This window comes from Cyprinodon variegatus, unplaced genomic scaffold, assembly GCF_000732505.1.
Source record: "Cyprinodon variegatus isolate N-32 unplaced genomic scaffold, C_variegatus-1.0 Scaffold0, whole genome shotgun sequence".
Classification (NCBI taxonomy): domain Eukaryota; kingdom Metazoa; phylum Chordata; class Actinopteri; order Cyprinodontiformes; family Cyprinodontidae; genus Cyprinodon; species Cyprinodon variegatus.
Genome location: NW_015150453.1, coordinates 4,488,019 through 4,504,821, shown reverse-complemented (window position 1 = coordinate 4,504,821; position 16,803 = coordinate 4,488,019). Strand labels below are relative to the sequence as shown.

At 36.8% G+C, this 16,803-nt stretch overlaps 1 protein-coding gene and 1 long non-coding RNA gene across 3 annotated transcripts in view; one reads left to right on the top strand and one right to left on the bottom strand.

Moving 5' to 3' along the window:
• Positions 1-501: 501 nt before the first annotated feature.
• LOC107097520 (ankyrin repeat and MYND domain-containing protein 2-like) lies at positions 502-9,291 on the bottom strand. Of its 2 annotated transcripts, none has more exons than XM_015395080.1 (10): positions 9,083-9,291; positions 8,675-8,739; positions 7,441-7,579; positions 7,153-7,251; positions 6,263-6,423; positions 4,208-4,422; positions 3,890-4,025; positions 3,582-3,710; positions 3,266-3,395; positions 502-625 (listed from the first exon to the last, which is right to left on the bottom strand). In XM_015395080.1, exons 1-10 carry the CDS (start codon positions 9,147-9,149, stop codon positions 543-545), a joined length of 1,224 nt encoding a protein of 407 aa, XP_015250566.1. In that variant the 5' UTR covers positions 9,150-9,291; the 3' UTR covers positions 502-542. The 2 variants fall into 2 exon arrangements, with proteins under 2 accessions (XP_015250566.1, XP_015251377.1); XM_015395891.1 differs by having other exon boundaries at positions 502-622.
• A 2,990-nt stretch (positions 9,292-12,281) lies between these two features.
• LOC107084301 overlaps positions 12,282-16,803 on the top strand; it is a 15,639-nt gene continuing 11,117 nt past the window's right edge. The window contains exon 1 of the long non-coding RNA XR_001481218.1: positions 12,282-12,339. This is a non-coding gene — a long non-coding RNA (uncharacterized LOC107084301). The remainder of the gene's footprint in view (positions 12,340-16,803) is intronic.

Below are 16,803 nucleotides of genomic sequence, written 5' to 3'. Positions count from 1 at the left end.
TATGTTTTTGTGCTGCGTTTAACAATGCATTTACATTTCATTCCATAGTTCACTAAAACAATTTCACACACACATCATCCTCAGATTTTTGTTTTTTGGTTAGGGTGAAGCAGCCTGGCCTTAGACACATGTCAAAAAGGAGGCTGTTGGTACAAAAATAAATAAGACATACTTCAGACAAACATGGTTGCTTCTTTCTCACAGTTTGCTACAGACTCTTAAGGCGGATCAACGTTGCATTATAGCTGTGAACCTGAACTCCTCCATGTGTCCTTCCACATTTCCAAACACAAATAAGTTGTACATGTCATATTTACATTTGCAGATGACAAAAAAATATCATTTGGAAAAGGACAAAAGATGGCAGCTGTGGTCATGTCTCTAGTGTCAGTCCATAGGTGTTGATAAATATGCGTTTTGGATTTCTTGTATCTTCCTGGACCAGTCTCTATTGGTCTTCCAGTCAGTGTTCCCATTTCCTAGCTGACTGCGCTGGATAGTTGAAGATGGTGGTGCCTGAAATCAGGCTGTTCGGGTGTTTCTCAGTCTGAGGGAGTCTCGTCACTCTTGGTTTCTACAGAGAGCTCCTGCATGGAATCTGCAGCCTCCTGAACGCTACTTTCCTCTGAAAAAACAAAAACAAAACAAAAACAAGAGTCAGTCAGTGCAGGATACAGTCAGCCAACAACATGCTGCCTCATATTTTAATAGATTGGTTAGAAAATAAAACCCTACAAATCCAATCTGACCTCAAAAGAACAAGAACAAAGCAGAATTTACACAGAAATTCAACAATTTGAAAAGACCTGAGCCTCATTGCTGCTTCGGTAGGGCTTAGCAGAAGAAGAAGCAGCTAGTTTCTACTTATTAACTGCTGTATTGAGTGATGACCTGTATTAAGGTTAAAACAGCTTGCTGACCAGGAACATTAAGGTATGTGTAACACAAGATCAAATAGAACAACAACACATTTCAAGGGAGGCAACGGTTGCTGCACATCTATCTACTCAAGGCCATATTTGAACTATTATAAATATTATGTCTATTGATCTGCAAAAGGGAGCAATTAACACTTAGAGGATAAAACCCAGCAGCTGATCTTCTCTAGAGGGCATCACAGTGAATTTGTCAAAGAAAAGAACATTTAAAGGGAAATTGCAAATAAGAAACTGGAGCTTAACCTCTAGACTCCACACCCCCAATCAGCCTTGCTTAGTGGCCCTAAGCAAAACTCAGTTTTGGGGCCCTCTATGGGTTCTATGCACAACTTCACTACTTTCTGAACTTAAGGCGGCTCTTTTATTTCCTGTCTTTTTCTATTGATGAACTGATTCATCCAGGTGTGTCTGGCCATGTTTACTGAGGTTAGGCACAACTGGAGGAATCAGAGAGGAAACAAAGAGCTTCCTTAAGTTCAGGAAATATTGGAGTTGTGCATATAGCCAAATTTCTGTCAATAATATCCATTGTTGCAATTACCTGTGTCAAAGTATCTCTATTAGTCTCCCTAAGATGAAATTCTTCTTGGACATAAACCATGTTATTCACTCACCTGAGTGAAGTTGCCCCCCCCCCACCCTCTTCAAATCAGACAAAATTAGTGTCAAACGTTTGTGCTACATTTGTGCAGCAAAAATTGTCGTTTGTGCTGCTTTGGCTTTGAAGATATTAATGAAAATGTAAAGGTCAAAAGGTCAACCAGCCCCCCCACATTCTTCAAATTAGACAAAATTGGTGTCAAACGTTTGTGCAGCAAAAATTTTCGTTTGTGCCGCTATCATTACTTTACAGTGTAAAATTATATAATCATAGGTTAGCAACTTATTATTTATATGAAATTCAGAGTTTCAGAATGAGCAAATGTTCACTGACCTTTGATTACTTCTACAAACAATTATTAATACCATTAAAATGATAGCAGTACAAAAATGTATATATTTTAAAATATGCAGTTTTGAATTTTTTATATATATTTATTTTAAATATTTTATATTTAAAATTAACTTTAAAATTTTATATTTTGTATGGTAAAATTTTCATTTGTACTGTTATCATTTTAATGAGAATAATAAATTTGTAGAGGTCATCAAAGGTCAGTTAACATCCATTTTTGCTGCACAAACATTTGACATTAATTTTGTCTGATTTGAAAAAGGTGGGGGGGGGCAACTTCACTCAGGTTATTCACCTCACTACTACAACCTAATCCCAACTCCTGCAGGGCTGTTTAGTCTGATATTTGTATGCATCATTTAGCGTTACTAAAAGTAATAAAATAAACTAGTGTGCAGATTATTTAGAGTAAAAGTGTCATGTGGTTTAAACTGTTTGGTTCCAACCACAATGGGATTTTAGAAAAATAACATGTAGTGCAGGAACAACAAAAAAATTAATTTAGGATAAATGGCAGGCAAAAGTCAAATAACTAATAATAAAAAAGTGCTTATCTTTGTTCTTTAAGCAAAAGTTTGTTTTAGAGAAGTTTCCACGGGTCCTTCCTCATCTGTGTGCCAATCTGGTTCCAAGAACCATCATTTTTTAACAATATAGTAATAGTAGTGTATTATTAGTAATCATTTCTACATGGTTAAAAATATATTGATGTAAAATGCATAATCTTATCATATCATTGTGTGTTTCATTACTATATTGAACAATATTTAGGCAGCAGAGACCAAAGTAAAGACTTGTGGGACAAAAGAACAAAGGCACAATGTTGGAAGGCTGATGTTTAGGTTTGACTTGCAGGCAAATGATCAGAGCACTTGCATTCCTTTATTTAACAACCATCTATGTGTCCTGAGATATATAAACATTAAAATGTCAGGATATTCTCAAAATGTATTCTAGGTTGCAGTTGGGTCGTCATCAGAATAGCAGGAACTGAAATACAACAGAAGAACTAAGAAACAGACTAAGAAAAAGTCGAGACCTCACATTAATATGCTGTGGTGGATGCGAAAGACGGCTGACCAGAAAACTGAAGCAACAATTTAAAGACAGTTAAACCAAATGTTGGGTGATGGGGGGTAGGCAGTTTGGCTTCATCTTTCTTAAACACAGCAGCAGACTGGAATCTGCTCTGCGCATCTGGACACTGAAGTATAGATGTAAATAATAAGGGTTGGAAGATCAGATGGGTTTTATTAAATCTCTAGATCTGATTTAGTTTTACAAACCAAAATACACAACCTATAAACTATATGAACACATGATAAAGTTTAAATGTTTTTTGTTTTGGTTTTCTGGTTGCTGGATGAATCACCTTTACTCTGCTGCATCCTCAGTCTGGCCGCTTCAACCTCCTGCTTTTCTCGCTCCTCTTGGAGCTTCTTACAAACCTTCTTGTGGGTGAACCAATGCATTTTCTGGCACGCTTGGCCACAGTAGATAACCTGGATAATGGAAAAAAGAGCCAAGTGTCTGTATACAATAACCAAATGTCAAGATAAACTAAAAAAGCAAAGATATCATGACAGAGTTTAGCTACTAATTGTTCAGAATGACAGCAAATGACGGCCCAGAAATAAATACTTAATTTAAATGTCGTCACAATTTATTCCTGTAGTTTTGACACTCACCATTTTACAGATGGAGCATCTTTTCTCGGCTCCCTTTTCCCCACAGGTGGTACAGAACTCTGCATCCATGAAGCCAACCTGACCCGTTATAGCCTGAGTCAGCACTGACAGAGCTGTGGGGTCGTTTCCCTGACGTATCATCGAGAACAAGAAAACCGATCAGACCTGCTAAAGTTCAGTTGTCTGTTTTCCAAGTCACTGAGTTTAGTTTTTAGTTTAATCTACAAAATGCTCCTCTTCACTTCCAAATCCTGTGATTTGTGAGGGAGGGAAATGTTTGGAATGAATGCCTTCAATGTAAAACTTACAATGTCCACCGGAGCGATACTCCGCACTAGCTGCTGCAGCAGCGTGGCGTCGCAGTACGGGAACTTGCGTATACACTCGCGGATGAACTTTTCCTGAAAGACTGGGAAACCGTCGCTGTCCCGACCTTTCAGCAAACTGGAAAACACAAAAAAACAGAAATACGAAAAACGAGCTGAATAACAGGACAAGATTCAGAGTTAAAATAATCTTTGGGGAAGAAAACAAGCCTGAGATCCAGTTTCTAGGAACCACCATTTCTCTGAACCCAGCAATGCCCGCACACATCCACCCTGCTTTACACAAGCAAGTATTCCAACCTCTTTATGAGGCCGTCCAGCTTATCCTCACGGTCTTTCAGGAAGGAGGCACACTTCCCCAGCACGCAGCTGATGTAGTGCATCTTCATCGCCAGAACCTCGTTCATGTCCTGCTGCTTGATGCACTTCTCACAGATGAGCTCCATCACTCTTCTGCTTTTGTCCAGAGCCTCCACCTCTGCGAGCAACGGGTTTTCCTTCACCAGCATCACCAACTGGAACAAAAAAACCAACAACAAATTCCAGTTGTTGATTTACTTTTACACAGTTTAGACAGGAACAGTACTAATAAAATGCAGAGAATAAAGGGCAATAACTGATCCCTCATCTTCAGTTTAATCTTTTTTGTTTGGACTGTTTTAATTTAAACAATTAAACAGGTACACGGGGGAAGAAAATCAGATCAACAAACTTTTTAAGTACCGTAATTTTCGGATTATAAGCCGTACCTGAATATAAGCCGCAGAAGCTAAATTGCATGATTTGTACATATACAAGCCGCACCAGACTATAAGCCGCAGGTTTTTTATGTTTAATTACCATATGGTTTGTGCACAGAAAGGATTGTCGGGAAAGAGGCAACTGTTTGGGGAAGCTCCTATTTATTAACATTTCAACACAATTGAATTGAGACAAGATTACGTGCAGCGGTTCTATTTCCTTTGTTTACTGCCAAATTGACTGCCTTTTACTTAAAAGCTGCATCATATGCATTTCAATGCTTGTTTTCCATAATGCGGGTGTCACACAAACTGTCTTGCGCTCTCAATGTCCATCTTTCTCGAAGTCTGCTTCCGGAGGACGCCCGCATTCCCGCGCGCGCGACTACTTGTGTGTTGAAGCAAATGTGACGTCAACATGGTGGATGGTAAAATCCATAGATTTAGGTACTGTATTACCCTAGTGGCCGTTAGCTGTAAAAGTCCATAGATAAGCCGCAATGTTATATAAGCCGCAAGGTCGAAAAATGGGGAAAAAGTTGCGGCTTATAGTCCAAAAATTACGGTAGTTATAGACTAACTGTGCGATTAAATACATTAAATAAATAAAATTCTTTTATTTGTTTTTAATAATGAAATTTGTTGAGGGTTTGGCTATAAATCACAAAAAAGATTCAATAATACTTACTTTAATAAAAAAAGAATAAGCAAATAAGATAAAAAGTTGAACAGACTATTTTTAAAAGCTTTTTTTGTCCAATGTCATAAGACGTCATTGTTTAAGCTAGTCACTATAGATTACTATTACCTAAAGAAAAAACAATAGTGAGCTGGATGGTCTTTTGATTTCTTGGAATCATAGTTATATACATGAACATACGACTCGTTTGCTGATTTATGTAAGAGAAATCCTGTTTATTAAAAAATGATGTGATTTGAAACAGTCCAGGGGAAGCACAGTGAGGACAAACCAACTCTACACAGAAACCTTTTGCTTTCTTGATTCCAGTCATAGATATTTTCTTCAGCCTGTCTTTTTCCTCTCCTAGACATAGCTATGGGTTCATTAGACAATTACAGACTACTTGCAGATTTTTTTCTATTGCGTAAATATTTTCCTTCAGATGTTGCAATTCGTGCTGCGCAGTGGGTAGCACTGCTGCCTTGCAGCAAGAAATGTTCCGGGTTCAAGTCCTGGCCTGGGGTCTTTCTGCATGGAGTTTGCATGTTCTCCCTGAGCATTCGTGGGTTCTCTCAGGGTACTCCGTCTTCCTCCCACAGTCCAAAAACATGACTGTTAGGTTAATTGGCTTCTCTAAATTATCGTTAGGTGTGAGTGTGTGTGAATGGTTGTTTGTCCTGTTTGTCTCTGTGTTGCCCTGCAATGGACTGGTGATATTTTCAGGGAGAACCCCGCCTCTCCCCATAAACAGCTGGAGATAGGCACCAGCACCCCTCGCGACCCCACTTGGAATAAGTGTGACGAAAAATGGATGGATGGATGCTGTAATTCTCTCTGAGAATAAGATTTCAACTGTTTGGTTTCACAAAGCTTTTAAATAGTCTGTACTGTGACATCAGGACTGTGAAAAGACGTTAATTTTCTAAGTCTTACTTTCACAGGGTTCAGGTTGGTGCTCATGATGACCTTGTGCAGAGGTCCAGCCAGTTTGGGTGGCAGCTTTGGTTCCTTCTCCAAACCCTGTGGCTTAGTGTAGTAATCCAGCCTGGCTCGAGAAAAGTAGTTGTTGATTACAGTGACACAGTCGTGCTGACCTAAGGAGGAAAAGAGCAGAATGGCTTAAGTGTTAAAGGTATAGTGGAGGGTTTTCGTGAATTTCTGAAAAGCCCTGTCCTCTCCACCTTTAAAAAAAAAAAAAGATGCAAATGCACAACCTGTACCCGATCCCGAGAGCGAACGCCTATTAATCGTGTGCAAAGGCGTTTACGAGCCCATTTCTCCTCGTGCTTTTTAAGTGAAAATGGGGACGAGCACATAGTATGGCCTTACGTAAACATATTACCAGAACGATTGACAATTAGGAGGACCACTTATTATGATGATATGCCTGGAAAAACAAACATTCTCCAGTATACCTTTAATACTGCCAAGGTAAAGCATAAACCAAAGAACAAGATCCTAACTGGGCATAAAAAAGACAAATTTATTGAGAAAAAAAGTTGTAATTCAAGAAAAAAAAAAGGAAATTAAATTGTGTTGTTATCCCGTATTCTATGTTTTTACAATCCAATTATATCAAATAATAGAATAAAAATGTATTATCTTCTGAAATGATTGACTAAAAGCCTTTATTAATGACTAGCATATCTATGTTCCTAATGTTTCAGTCTGTTTTGTTAAAATATCTCTTGGCCTCATATTATAACGACATTGAAATTTTAAACCAGTATATTGACTTTGTTTTCTCTACTCCTCCAAAATCTTCTTTAAGATTTTGTACGTTTCAGAAAAAGGAAAGGAGAAGAAATCGCATCGCAACATACCAACGAAAGCTGCCATCTGAGCGGCAGTCCGTCCAACAGAGTTGGTCACATCTGTTTCTGCCCCGGCATCCAACATCATCCAGGTGATGTCAGTCTTTCCTATAAACAAAATTTTAAAAAATTGGTTTAACTTTCAAATACGATATATTTTGTCTTAGCATATATAGGAAATTAAACTTATACATGTACATATTTAATGTTTTAACAAAAAAAGATAGATGTGGTTGAATGCTGCCATATGCATGGTATTAAGGCTGATTTATACTTCAAAACCAGGTCGTCACTCGCCTGACAGTCCAGCAAACATGAGTGCCGTGTAGCCATGTTCATGTTCATTACAGTTTACGTCAGCTCCATGTTGGAGAAGCAACTTGCACATGTCTGCCTTCCCTTTATAGGCAGCGTGCATGAGAGGTGTCATCCCATACTGCGGATTAGACAAAAACAAATCTGGGATTAATGATCAAACTAATGATTACAAAATATTCTATTCCATGACAAATTCTACATGATATATTTTTAGCAATGTACAGCGTTATGACTGTTCAGTATACAAACTTCAATTTAAGGCAAGGAGCAAATTAATTCTACATTGATAACCACTGTTTTCTAAATAGTTTAAAGAATAGTTACAATAAAGATATGTTAAGATGACATGATTAGACCATCAAGAGTTGAAAAATGCAGCAAAAAGCTTTTTCTTTAAGCAAAATAATTCAATTCAAACTCATTTTTGAAGGGAAAGAAAAACTGTCAAGCTCATCATATTGACAGTAATACGAGACATTTGTTTTTCTTTTTTTTTCTTTTTTATAATTATACCCATGATATCCAAAATAGCATTATAAAAGTTTTTATATAGTATACAATCAATGTACATGTGCTTGTTTTTTTTCTTTACATGCTTTACTGTTCATTTTACAACCATTTCTATGAAAGCCTGCTTCAAAATAAGGTGTTTATAACTATATATGTATTTCATAATTATATTGCTGAGTAAAATTTCGACAACAGGTTTTTATTAATTACTGAAAGTACACCCATCTTAAGAACTTTAATCAGTTTATAACCCTGATCCGAAGATGTCTACAGAGAAAAATGGCCTAAAAGACATAAGCTTTGAAATAATAATCAATCAGGGTGAAAGAAGTATTATTAGAAAGTTTTTTTTTATCCTTAACAATACATTTGGTTTAAAAAATGTCAGGTTTCTGAAAGTTACACAACACATGATCATCAGATATATGCTCTGACTTTTATATAAGTGTTTTATTTCTATTTATTTTACAACTAAACATATGGTTTACAGTTGTTCTTTTTCCTTCACTTGTCCACATTAAATTACAACTATGAACCACATATTAAACACTGACTCACTTAACAAATAGCTATTAATATGATTTTTTTTTTTCAAGAAAATAGTCTTAATGCAACACCATTTAAAATTCTATTAAACTGGCTAAGTGAAAATGTAATTACAAATAATTATGAACCTCATTGGCCTGTTTATTTCTGTAAATACCTCATCCAGGCAGTTAACTCGAACATCCTTACAGCCTAGCAGCCTGGAGGCTTCCTGAACATTACCTAAAAAGGAGAAAAGCTCTTTTATTACTGTTATTTTACTACATTGGTAGTTCTTCAGATCTTAGTTTCACCAGAGCAGACAAAACAACTTCACAAACCTATTTAATAACAGCTACACCTAAAATGCCATGTTCTAAGTTACTCATCTTTCAAGTTAGTATCATTGAGAAGGTGGGAAAAATGCATTCATTCATTTTTATTCAGCAGAGATTATTGTTAGACCACAGTTTGGAGACATGTGCTTTCACAGTGGTTAAACTGGGAAGCCGTGGAGAAGCATAACGTCTGTATCTGTGTCCTACAAGCTAACAGACAGGGATTAGCATTAGCCGAGGAGGCTTACCTGCAGAAATAACTTGAAACAATTCCTTTTCGCTCGGGGACAAGTCTCCTTTCTTTGGGGTGGACATGGTGATACTTAATAGATTTAAATAAATTTGAAGTTGCACCAATATATCAAAAAAGCTTTCACTTAAATAACGCAGTTCTTATCCCTGATAGTGTGATGCTGCTACTTGAGCTAGCTGTCAAACGGAATGTACCACTTGGAATAAGGGGTGGAAAAGGGCAGGACAGAACACTTAAAGAACTAACTTTATTTTCAAAGAACTTTTCTTTTTTCAATCATATACTTTATAAACAATAATAGAATACAAGATAAATCTTATATATAATATTTTGCTTTACAACAAATAAAACATTCTACACAATATCCCCCCGTGTAGATGGTAAAAATACTTAGATCCACGAGAGTCTAGAAAGTTCATTCATAACAAAAACGCTTCAAAGGCGGTCATGTTATAATACTTTGATGTCTAATCAGCGAAATTATAATACTTTAAGATGGTCATATCAGTTAGTTTAGCTATGACCTCTTTTATATTAATCAGTTTTAATTGATTGTAGAGTGGGTTCACTTGCGCTCTAACTTCTACCGTAATAAAAGCTTATACGCAACATTATTTCCTCATTCAACAGCGCTAAAATCGGGACGTTTCCAGAGAACGGCTTGATGAGGACATTAGTTATTCTGTAGACAAGGCCTCGGGGTTTTTTTTATTTTTTTTTTAAGTATTATTATTATTGTTTAATTATATTAAACTTATTATATCGTTCTTATTCACAACACATGTCATCTGAAGGCATTTTACAGAGACAATTCAAACAGATCATACAATCAAATCGACTCATTGACTAGAAGGCAAACCCTCACACCAAGCATACTTGTAGCAACAGTGGAGAGAAACAGGAAGAAACCTCCAGCAGAACCAGGCTCAGTATGAGCGGCCATCTGCTGAGGCCGACTGGGGTTCAAGGAGACAGAAGCAAACATACAGAAAGAAGCAGAGGTACAAAAGGCAACGTTCCAGCTCCAAGGGCGGCCCCGTCCAGAAAACACACAGCCAGGCAGATGAGCACTGAGCTAGCTCCCATGTCAAAGGATGAAGGAGAGCACATACAGTTAGTCGCAGTCAGAGAAACAGGACTGTTACTGAAAAACAGGCCAAGCTCCAACATCTTTAAAAACAAAGGTGTTGATGGAAGCAGCACAGCTGATGTTTCTCCCCAGGATGGACTCACAGCCAAACGAGAACAGACCAGATGAAGCTACTATAAGAAAAAGCAGAGAGAGCAGAACGTTAGAGATTGAGCTAACAAATTCTGCAGAGTGGGAGAATAGAGATATAATAAAGCAGAATGATGAAATGGGGGTCCCTATGTCCTCCAACAGTCTAAGTGTATAGCTATATAACTATAGAGATAGCTTTGGATAACCTGAGCCACTCAAAATATAAGCTTTATCAAAAACCCCTAGCAAAGCTGCAGACTGAGAGTGAAGTGCTCTGTTAGAAACATAAGGAACAATTTTATCTCTGATATAAGATGGAGCTTGGCCATTTAAGGCTTTATATGTGAGAAGGAGGATTTTAAATTCTATTCTGGATTTAACAGTAAGCCAATGAAGAGAAGGATAAGAGAGATATTATCTCTCTTTTTAATTTTCATCACAACTTTGGTTGCAGCATTTTGGATCAGCTGAAGGCTTTTAACTGTAGTTTGTGGACTTCCTGATAGTAAAGAATTACAATACTCCAGCCTTGCGTCAACTGGATTTATAGACAGATATAGCTGAGTATCATCAGCATAACAGTGGAAGTTAATCCCATGCTGTCTAATAATTCTACCCATTGGGAGCATATATATAGTAAAGAGAAATGGTCCTACTGATCCCTGTGGTACTCACAGGTAACCCTGGAGCATGAGGAAGATTTATCATTAATGTGAACAAACTGAAATCAGTCAGTCATATACAATTTAAACTAGTCTAGTGCTGTTCCTTAACTCTTTCTAAAATAATATTATGATCAACTGTATCAAATGCAGCACTGAGATCTAACAGGACAAGTACAGATACAAGTCAATTTTTTAAGGCCATGAGAATATCATTAGTGACTTTCACCAGATCGGTTTCAGTGCTATGATGAGCTCTAAAGCCAGATTGCAGATAACGCCTTGCCTCCAAAAAATGTTTATCTTTAATCAATCTAAATCCATGTTAATTGTTTTTCAACATATTCAAGTGTTCAACATCCAAGGCTTTCTTTTTTTAATCCTCATTTTTGCAAATTACAAGCAGGTTTCCATCTCTCAATTCCTTGACTATTTTGACTTCCCTAATTTTCTTTTTTATTTCTCTCGAAATCGAAATGGGGCTCAAATGACTGTTTTTCTTCAGGACTGAATCTAAATATTTTTATCCTTTCTCTGACAACCTTCTTTCACACAACTCTTTCTTCATCTGAACTGCTTTCTTCTAATTCCTGTGTATTTCCTCAATTCTCAAACCACCTTCCCCCCTCCTGTATCCCTCATTTTCCCCTTTGAAACGGTTGTCCAGTCTTTCCTCATCTGCCTGACTTGCCATGTTATTCCATCCACCAACCCGTCGGGCAAAAAACATTTTTCACACACAACTGACAGTCGGTATAGCTAGCTTCTGTCAGCTGGAGCCTTACCTCATATGTAGAGCAAAAAGATAAAAACATTGTCCTGTATGTGCTGAGAAAAAATACCCGGATTTTAAATTCCTTCATTCAAAATTAGTAAAAATGAATGCCACATATCAGACCATTTAACTAACCATGATGTTAGAAAACCATAGATCTCCACTACATCATTTACGTCGAACTTGGATTTGGCATTCTAATTTATCAGTACAGCTTCCATGCTGTTTTACATAAGTAGGAAGGTTGATCAGAATAACAAATCTCCCCATGAAAACTAAGGCTTTCTTAAAGAAACAAAGTGTTTCAAGTAATCGTTTAGCAATGAGTTGAAATGTTAAAGACTAAGCTGAAGTTTATTATACATCTGTATCATTGTAGGACACATTTTTGCAGTAGCAAAAATCCAAAGAATTCACATCAGGTAAGTCCTTCATGTAGGAATTACCTTCTTATCACTTTGTACAATTCCTTTTTTTTAGTATAACTGTATAGTTTACTGTAATTCTTATCTATCTCTGCTGTCCTTTTTGTAGGACAGTTATACTTTCTATGATGGTCATGGAAAGTATTATTACATCGACTCTCCTTGCAGGTCAGTTTTAATCTTATACCTTTCGAAAACAAAATCACAATCATCCAAATTGCTTTTATGTGTTTTTATGCATCAATACGTCTTTTTTGACACAAAGCTGGACGGAGGCACAGAGCTACTGCAGAGAAAACTGCAACGACCTAGCAACCATGACAGATATGAAAGAGATGGATATTAAGGATTTCAACAAGGAGGGAGAACAAAATTATTTTAAATTGGGCTCCTCAATATCTGAAAGTAACTGTGTAATTTACGAAAACAGACACCTGAATATGTCGACTTGTATGTTCAATAAGTATTCAGTGTGTTTTGAAGGTAATTCTTTTTAATTTTAGTCTTTGACAATTAGAAATATTAATGTTCCTGTCATAAATGTCATTTTCATTAATAAACCTTTTTGTATTAGTCTGCCATTTTTCTTCTAAAGTTCTACTGTTTCAAACAGCCGTACCACAACTCCTCTCAACTCTGGGGGTTGAGTAATTTTTTTTGCAGGAATCACTATAGTTCCCTGTGGGTTCATGAATTGAGGGTGTTTTCTGTTGTGAATGGTTTGCACACTAATCTAGGTTCACATAGAGTGACCAGATATCCCTATATGTGTGGGACAGTGCCACATTTTTCACTTTTTTCCCGCTGTTCATCAATTTGAAATGTCCTGCATTTGACCGGGTCAAAATAGAAAGGGAGAAATCTAGATATTTATAGGACCTTTTTTTCTAAATGCAAAGAAAGCAAAGCTGCAGTTATTGTCACAGAGCTGCACCATTGTCATTTCAAGACCAAACTGTGCAAGATGCTCTTAAAACAGAACAAGTAAAGGATTTTATTATAAAATATGATGGAATCTACATTCATAGAAAACAAAACACGAGCACAACAAAGATTGATGAAGAGGTCACAGCTGGGTGAGGTCAGTGACAAGCGATTCTCAGAGAGCTTTTAGTGAAGTTTGCTGAAGTTATTTTTCACCTTGATACAAAGGCAGTGTTAGGTAAGCAATACTGTAAAAGTGAGTGGAAAGATGCACCTGGCCCACACTAACCTGGTTTACAAGTACAATCCGAGCCCAGAGAACAAGGTAGGATCCAGCTGGTGGGCTGCCAACAAGATGCGACAGGTGCCGCCCAGAGTGTACCAGACGCTGCAGCCCTGGAGGACAAGCAGGAGTCCAAAGACAGGTCAGGCAAACAGATCAGAACCGGAACAGGCAGGGCTCAGTGGTTTAGAGGAAGAACAGGTCAGTATCAGGTTATCAGAAATACTCATATAGCCTTAAAACACTAACCGTAGGCTCAAGGAAAATATACTACTTGATGACTGCCAGCTTGACTAGAGGAAGGAGCAGGTGGATAAGATGAGCAGTAATGTGAAACCGTGCAGAGTTAGACAGGTCAATGAAATGAGTGAAAAATCCAGTTATCAGCACCGAGGTCAGGACATTTAATCAGGTGTAAATTTCAGTGCTGATGTTTCCCATCAAGGTCTGAGCGCCAAACATGTAAATACTATATCAGTAAAACTTTGACTTCCCATCTCTCTTTGTGTTTTTTTCAGATTCAAATGAAACCTAGGCGAAAATTAAACTGAATCACTTACCAATCCAATCAGAGGCTCATCCGTCTTTGAAGCAATCCTGTCAGCATTGGACCACACCTCCACAAAGTTCAATCAGCATTCAGAGTCCAGTTTAAAAGACATTCAAAAGCAAAACCCAGCTGCTACTCGAAAAAGAATCTACTCAGTTGGCTTGCACTGTGTGACTTTGACTCAGGTGAACTTGATTCAACCCTCCTTCATCCCCTTCTCCCCAAACTCCATCTGATGAGTCCTCTGGTCTTTACTGCATTCAGGAGGCCTCCTCAGCCTGTCTGGCTGAAGAGCGCCATGAAGAGCCTGGTTCTGTCAGAGATTTCTTCCCAAGCAGAGTTTTTTTCTCTTCACCGTCGCTTCATTCTCACTTATCAAAGAGGTTCATATGAACATGGGCCTTATTCCAGTTGGCATCCATCTTTATTCTTTCCACCAGTTTGAGGCCTGGGGAGGCCTAAAGTTACCTTAGAGATAATTGTATGTACTGAAATAATGAAACAAATGTCTTATTATTTGAAATGTGAAATAAAATCTTAGTGACACTGTTGCTGATTAAAAGGTAAAAATAATAACATAACAGAAAAACCCTAAAGATTAATGATTTCACTAAACCAATTCAATAAACAACCACCTGTTCAGAGAGGATAACAAACAGTTAAGGTTAAACGTGACACTCATGTTGTCATAGCTATGAATGTGTCTTTGGTCATGCTTCCTATAGATTTCCATAATTTGCATCTGATGGAGAAGTTTTCCTGTGTTTTACATACAGAGGAAGACAAATAGTAAAATGTGACACAGCTGACATAAACCCTCCATATCAACTCTTTCCTCCAAGATACAAACGTTTAAAGCTACACACATCTGCATTTAGCTAAATTACGAGCAGAAAATCATCAAGATTAAGACATTAAATTATTCTTCCTGGAAACAAAACAAAAAAACTTGGTATGTTTTTGAATGTGAAAAACAAAATCTCATTAAAATGTACAACTTTGTGATGCTTAAGATGTCTTAAACAACTCTGACCTCAAATCCTGACCTAATGAAAATATTCAACTTTCTATATGTCCTGTAATTTTACGGACATTACTGCTGCCATGGGTGTCTTATCTCTAGTTCTATTTACAGGTCAGATATATTACATATACAGTGAGGAAAATAAGTATTTGAACAGCCTCCTATTTTGCAAGTTCTCCCACTTAGATATCATGGAGGGGTCTGTATGTCCACTATGAGGGACATAATGTATAAAAAACAAATAAATCCTAATATATGATTTTTTCTTTAACTATTTACTAGTATGATACAGCTGCAAATAAGTATTTTGCAAATATGTTTCCTTAGATAGAAAACTTTGAATCAATCTTACTGTATGATCTGATTGAATTGTCTCTGTAAAGTGCCTTCGGATGATATGTGTTGTGAATTGGCGCTGTATAAATAAGCTGAAGTGAATTGAATGCTATAACACATTTCACAAGGTTATACTATATTAAAAGTATTAATCTATTTTCTTTCTTTTTTAATCATTAGAAAATAAGATTTATAAAATCACCTAATGATAATAAGCTATTCAGCAAGAGGAAGAATGATAATTGCTGGTGAAGATTCTCAGTCATCCAGGTCGTAGTCATTTCAAAAAAGTGAAAAAAAACAAAACAAAAACAAAGCACTGGACTTTGTTTTTTAAGTTTGAATTTGTTTTGCTTCCCATGCAGGAAGCTTTTTCAATTCAAAATGTCTGAATTAGCGCTGGGTTCCAAGCTTTATAGAGAATCCCAACAAAGCCTTGTTATGGCTTAAAAAACATGCAAATTGAACCGGAAGAACAGGTCCGCCCTTTAGTAATGAGGAGTCGTTGAGGTCTTTTTTAGCCTGCAATACCTGATACTGGTCTATGTCTCTGAAAAGGGGATTAATTAGGGGAATTGCTGACCTGACTGACCAGGCAGGATGTCTTTTTTTTTTTTTTTTACTTTTTTAGAAGAATGATAATTGTAAGCTCACATTATTAAAACACCTTCTTAAGTGGGGAAGATAATAATTTTCAGAAAGACACTTTATTGTTTAAATTGGAGAGAAACCTTTAAGATTTACCATCTTAAGGTTCTTTCTGCTTACTGTGCTAAAAAAATTCCCCATTTCTTTTCTTTGCAAAATACGAACCCTTGAGGCCATCTCTTTTGGTACAAACAACACTGCACTGGGTCCTCTGCTGGTGACCACAGATTCAAAGAACATCTGAATATGACAGATTACCTTATTCACCTAAAATATTTGAAACCCAAATTGTAGACAGACAAGGTTGCTTAGCTAATGGAAAAAAACTCCTTAACTCTTCCTTGTACTAAACTGCAGTCTGTGTCAAAAATTAAGATGAAGTATTTCCAACTTGTTATTTTTTTTCAAATGATCTCTAATGTGCAAACTGAAGAGCAAAAAAAACTATAACTTTCTGTGTTTATTCCATCTTTATTTCTTTCACACTTTTAAGAGTCACACATCAAACAAAGAAAAATACAACGTTTCTCATCATCATAATGCATTGTGATGTCTGCCTTGGTTTATAATATACGCTGCACTAAGGAATTCATTATTATGCTAAATCACTAGTTAGTAGCCCCTCATCAGATGTATTTGCAGAACTATACATCTACTTTCACACATACATGATACACAATGCAAAATAGCATCCCCCTTTCTTTCCTTTTGCTACATTTCAGCTTTCCCATTATTTCATTGTTTGGCCACTTATTTCTTAACCTTGTGAACAATTTGCAAAAGGGAAGATGCTATGTAATCAGTTTAACAGCAATGACAAAAACACTCAAAGCTATTTTTAATAATTTTAAGAAAGAAAAAAGAGAC

Bases quoted from the DNA above. Each gene is read 5' to 3' on its own strand.
- LOC107097520 (XM_015395080.1), bottom strand. From the start codon at position 9,149: ATGTCCACCCCAAAGAAAGGAGACTTGTCCCCGAGCGAAAAGGAATTG. The intron at 3,711-3,889 runs GTAAGTTTTACA...ATGATACGTCAG, and splicing joins GTATCGCTCCGGTGGACATT to GGAAACGACCCCACAGCTCT. The intron at 626-3,265 runs GTGATTCATCCA...TTGTTTTTTCAG, and splicing joins GAGGATGCAGCAGAGTAAAG to AGGAAAGTAGCGTTCAGGAG.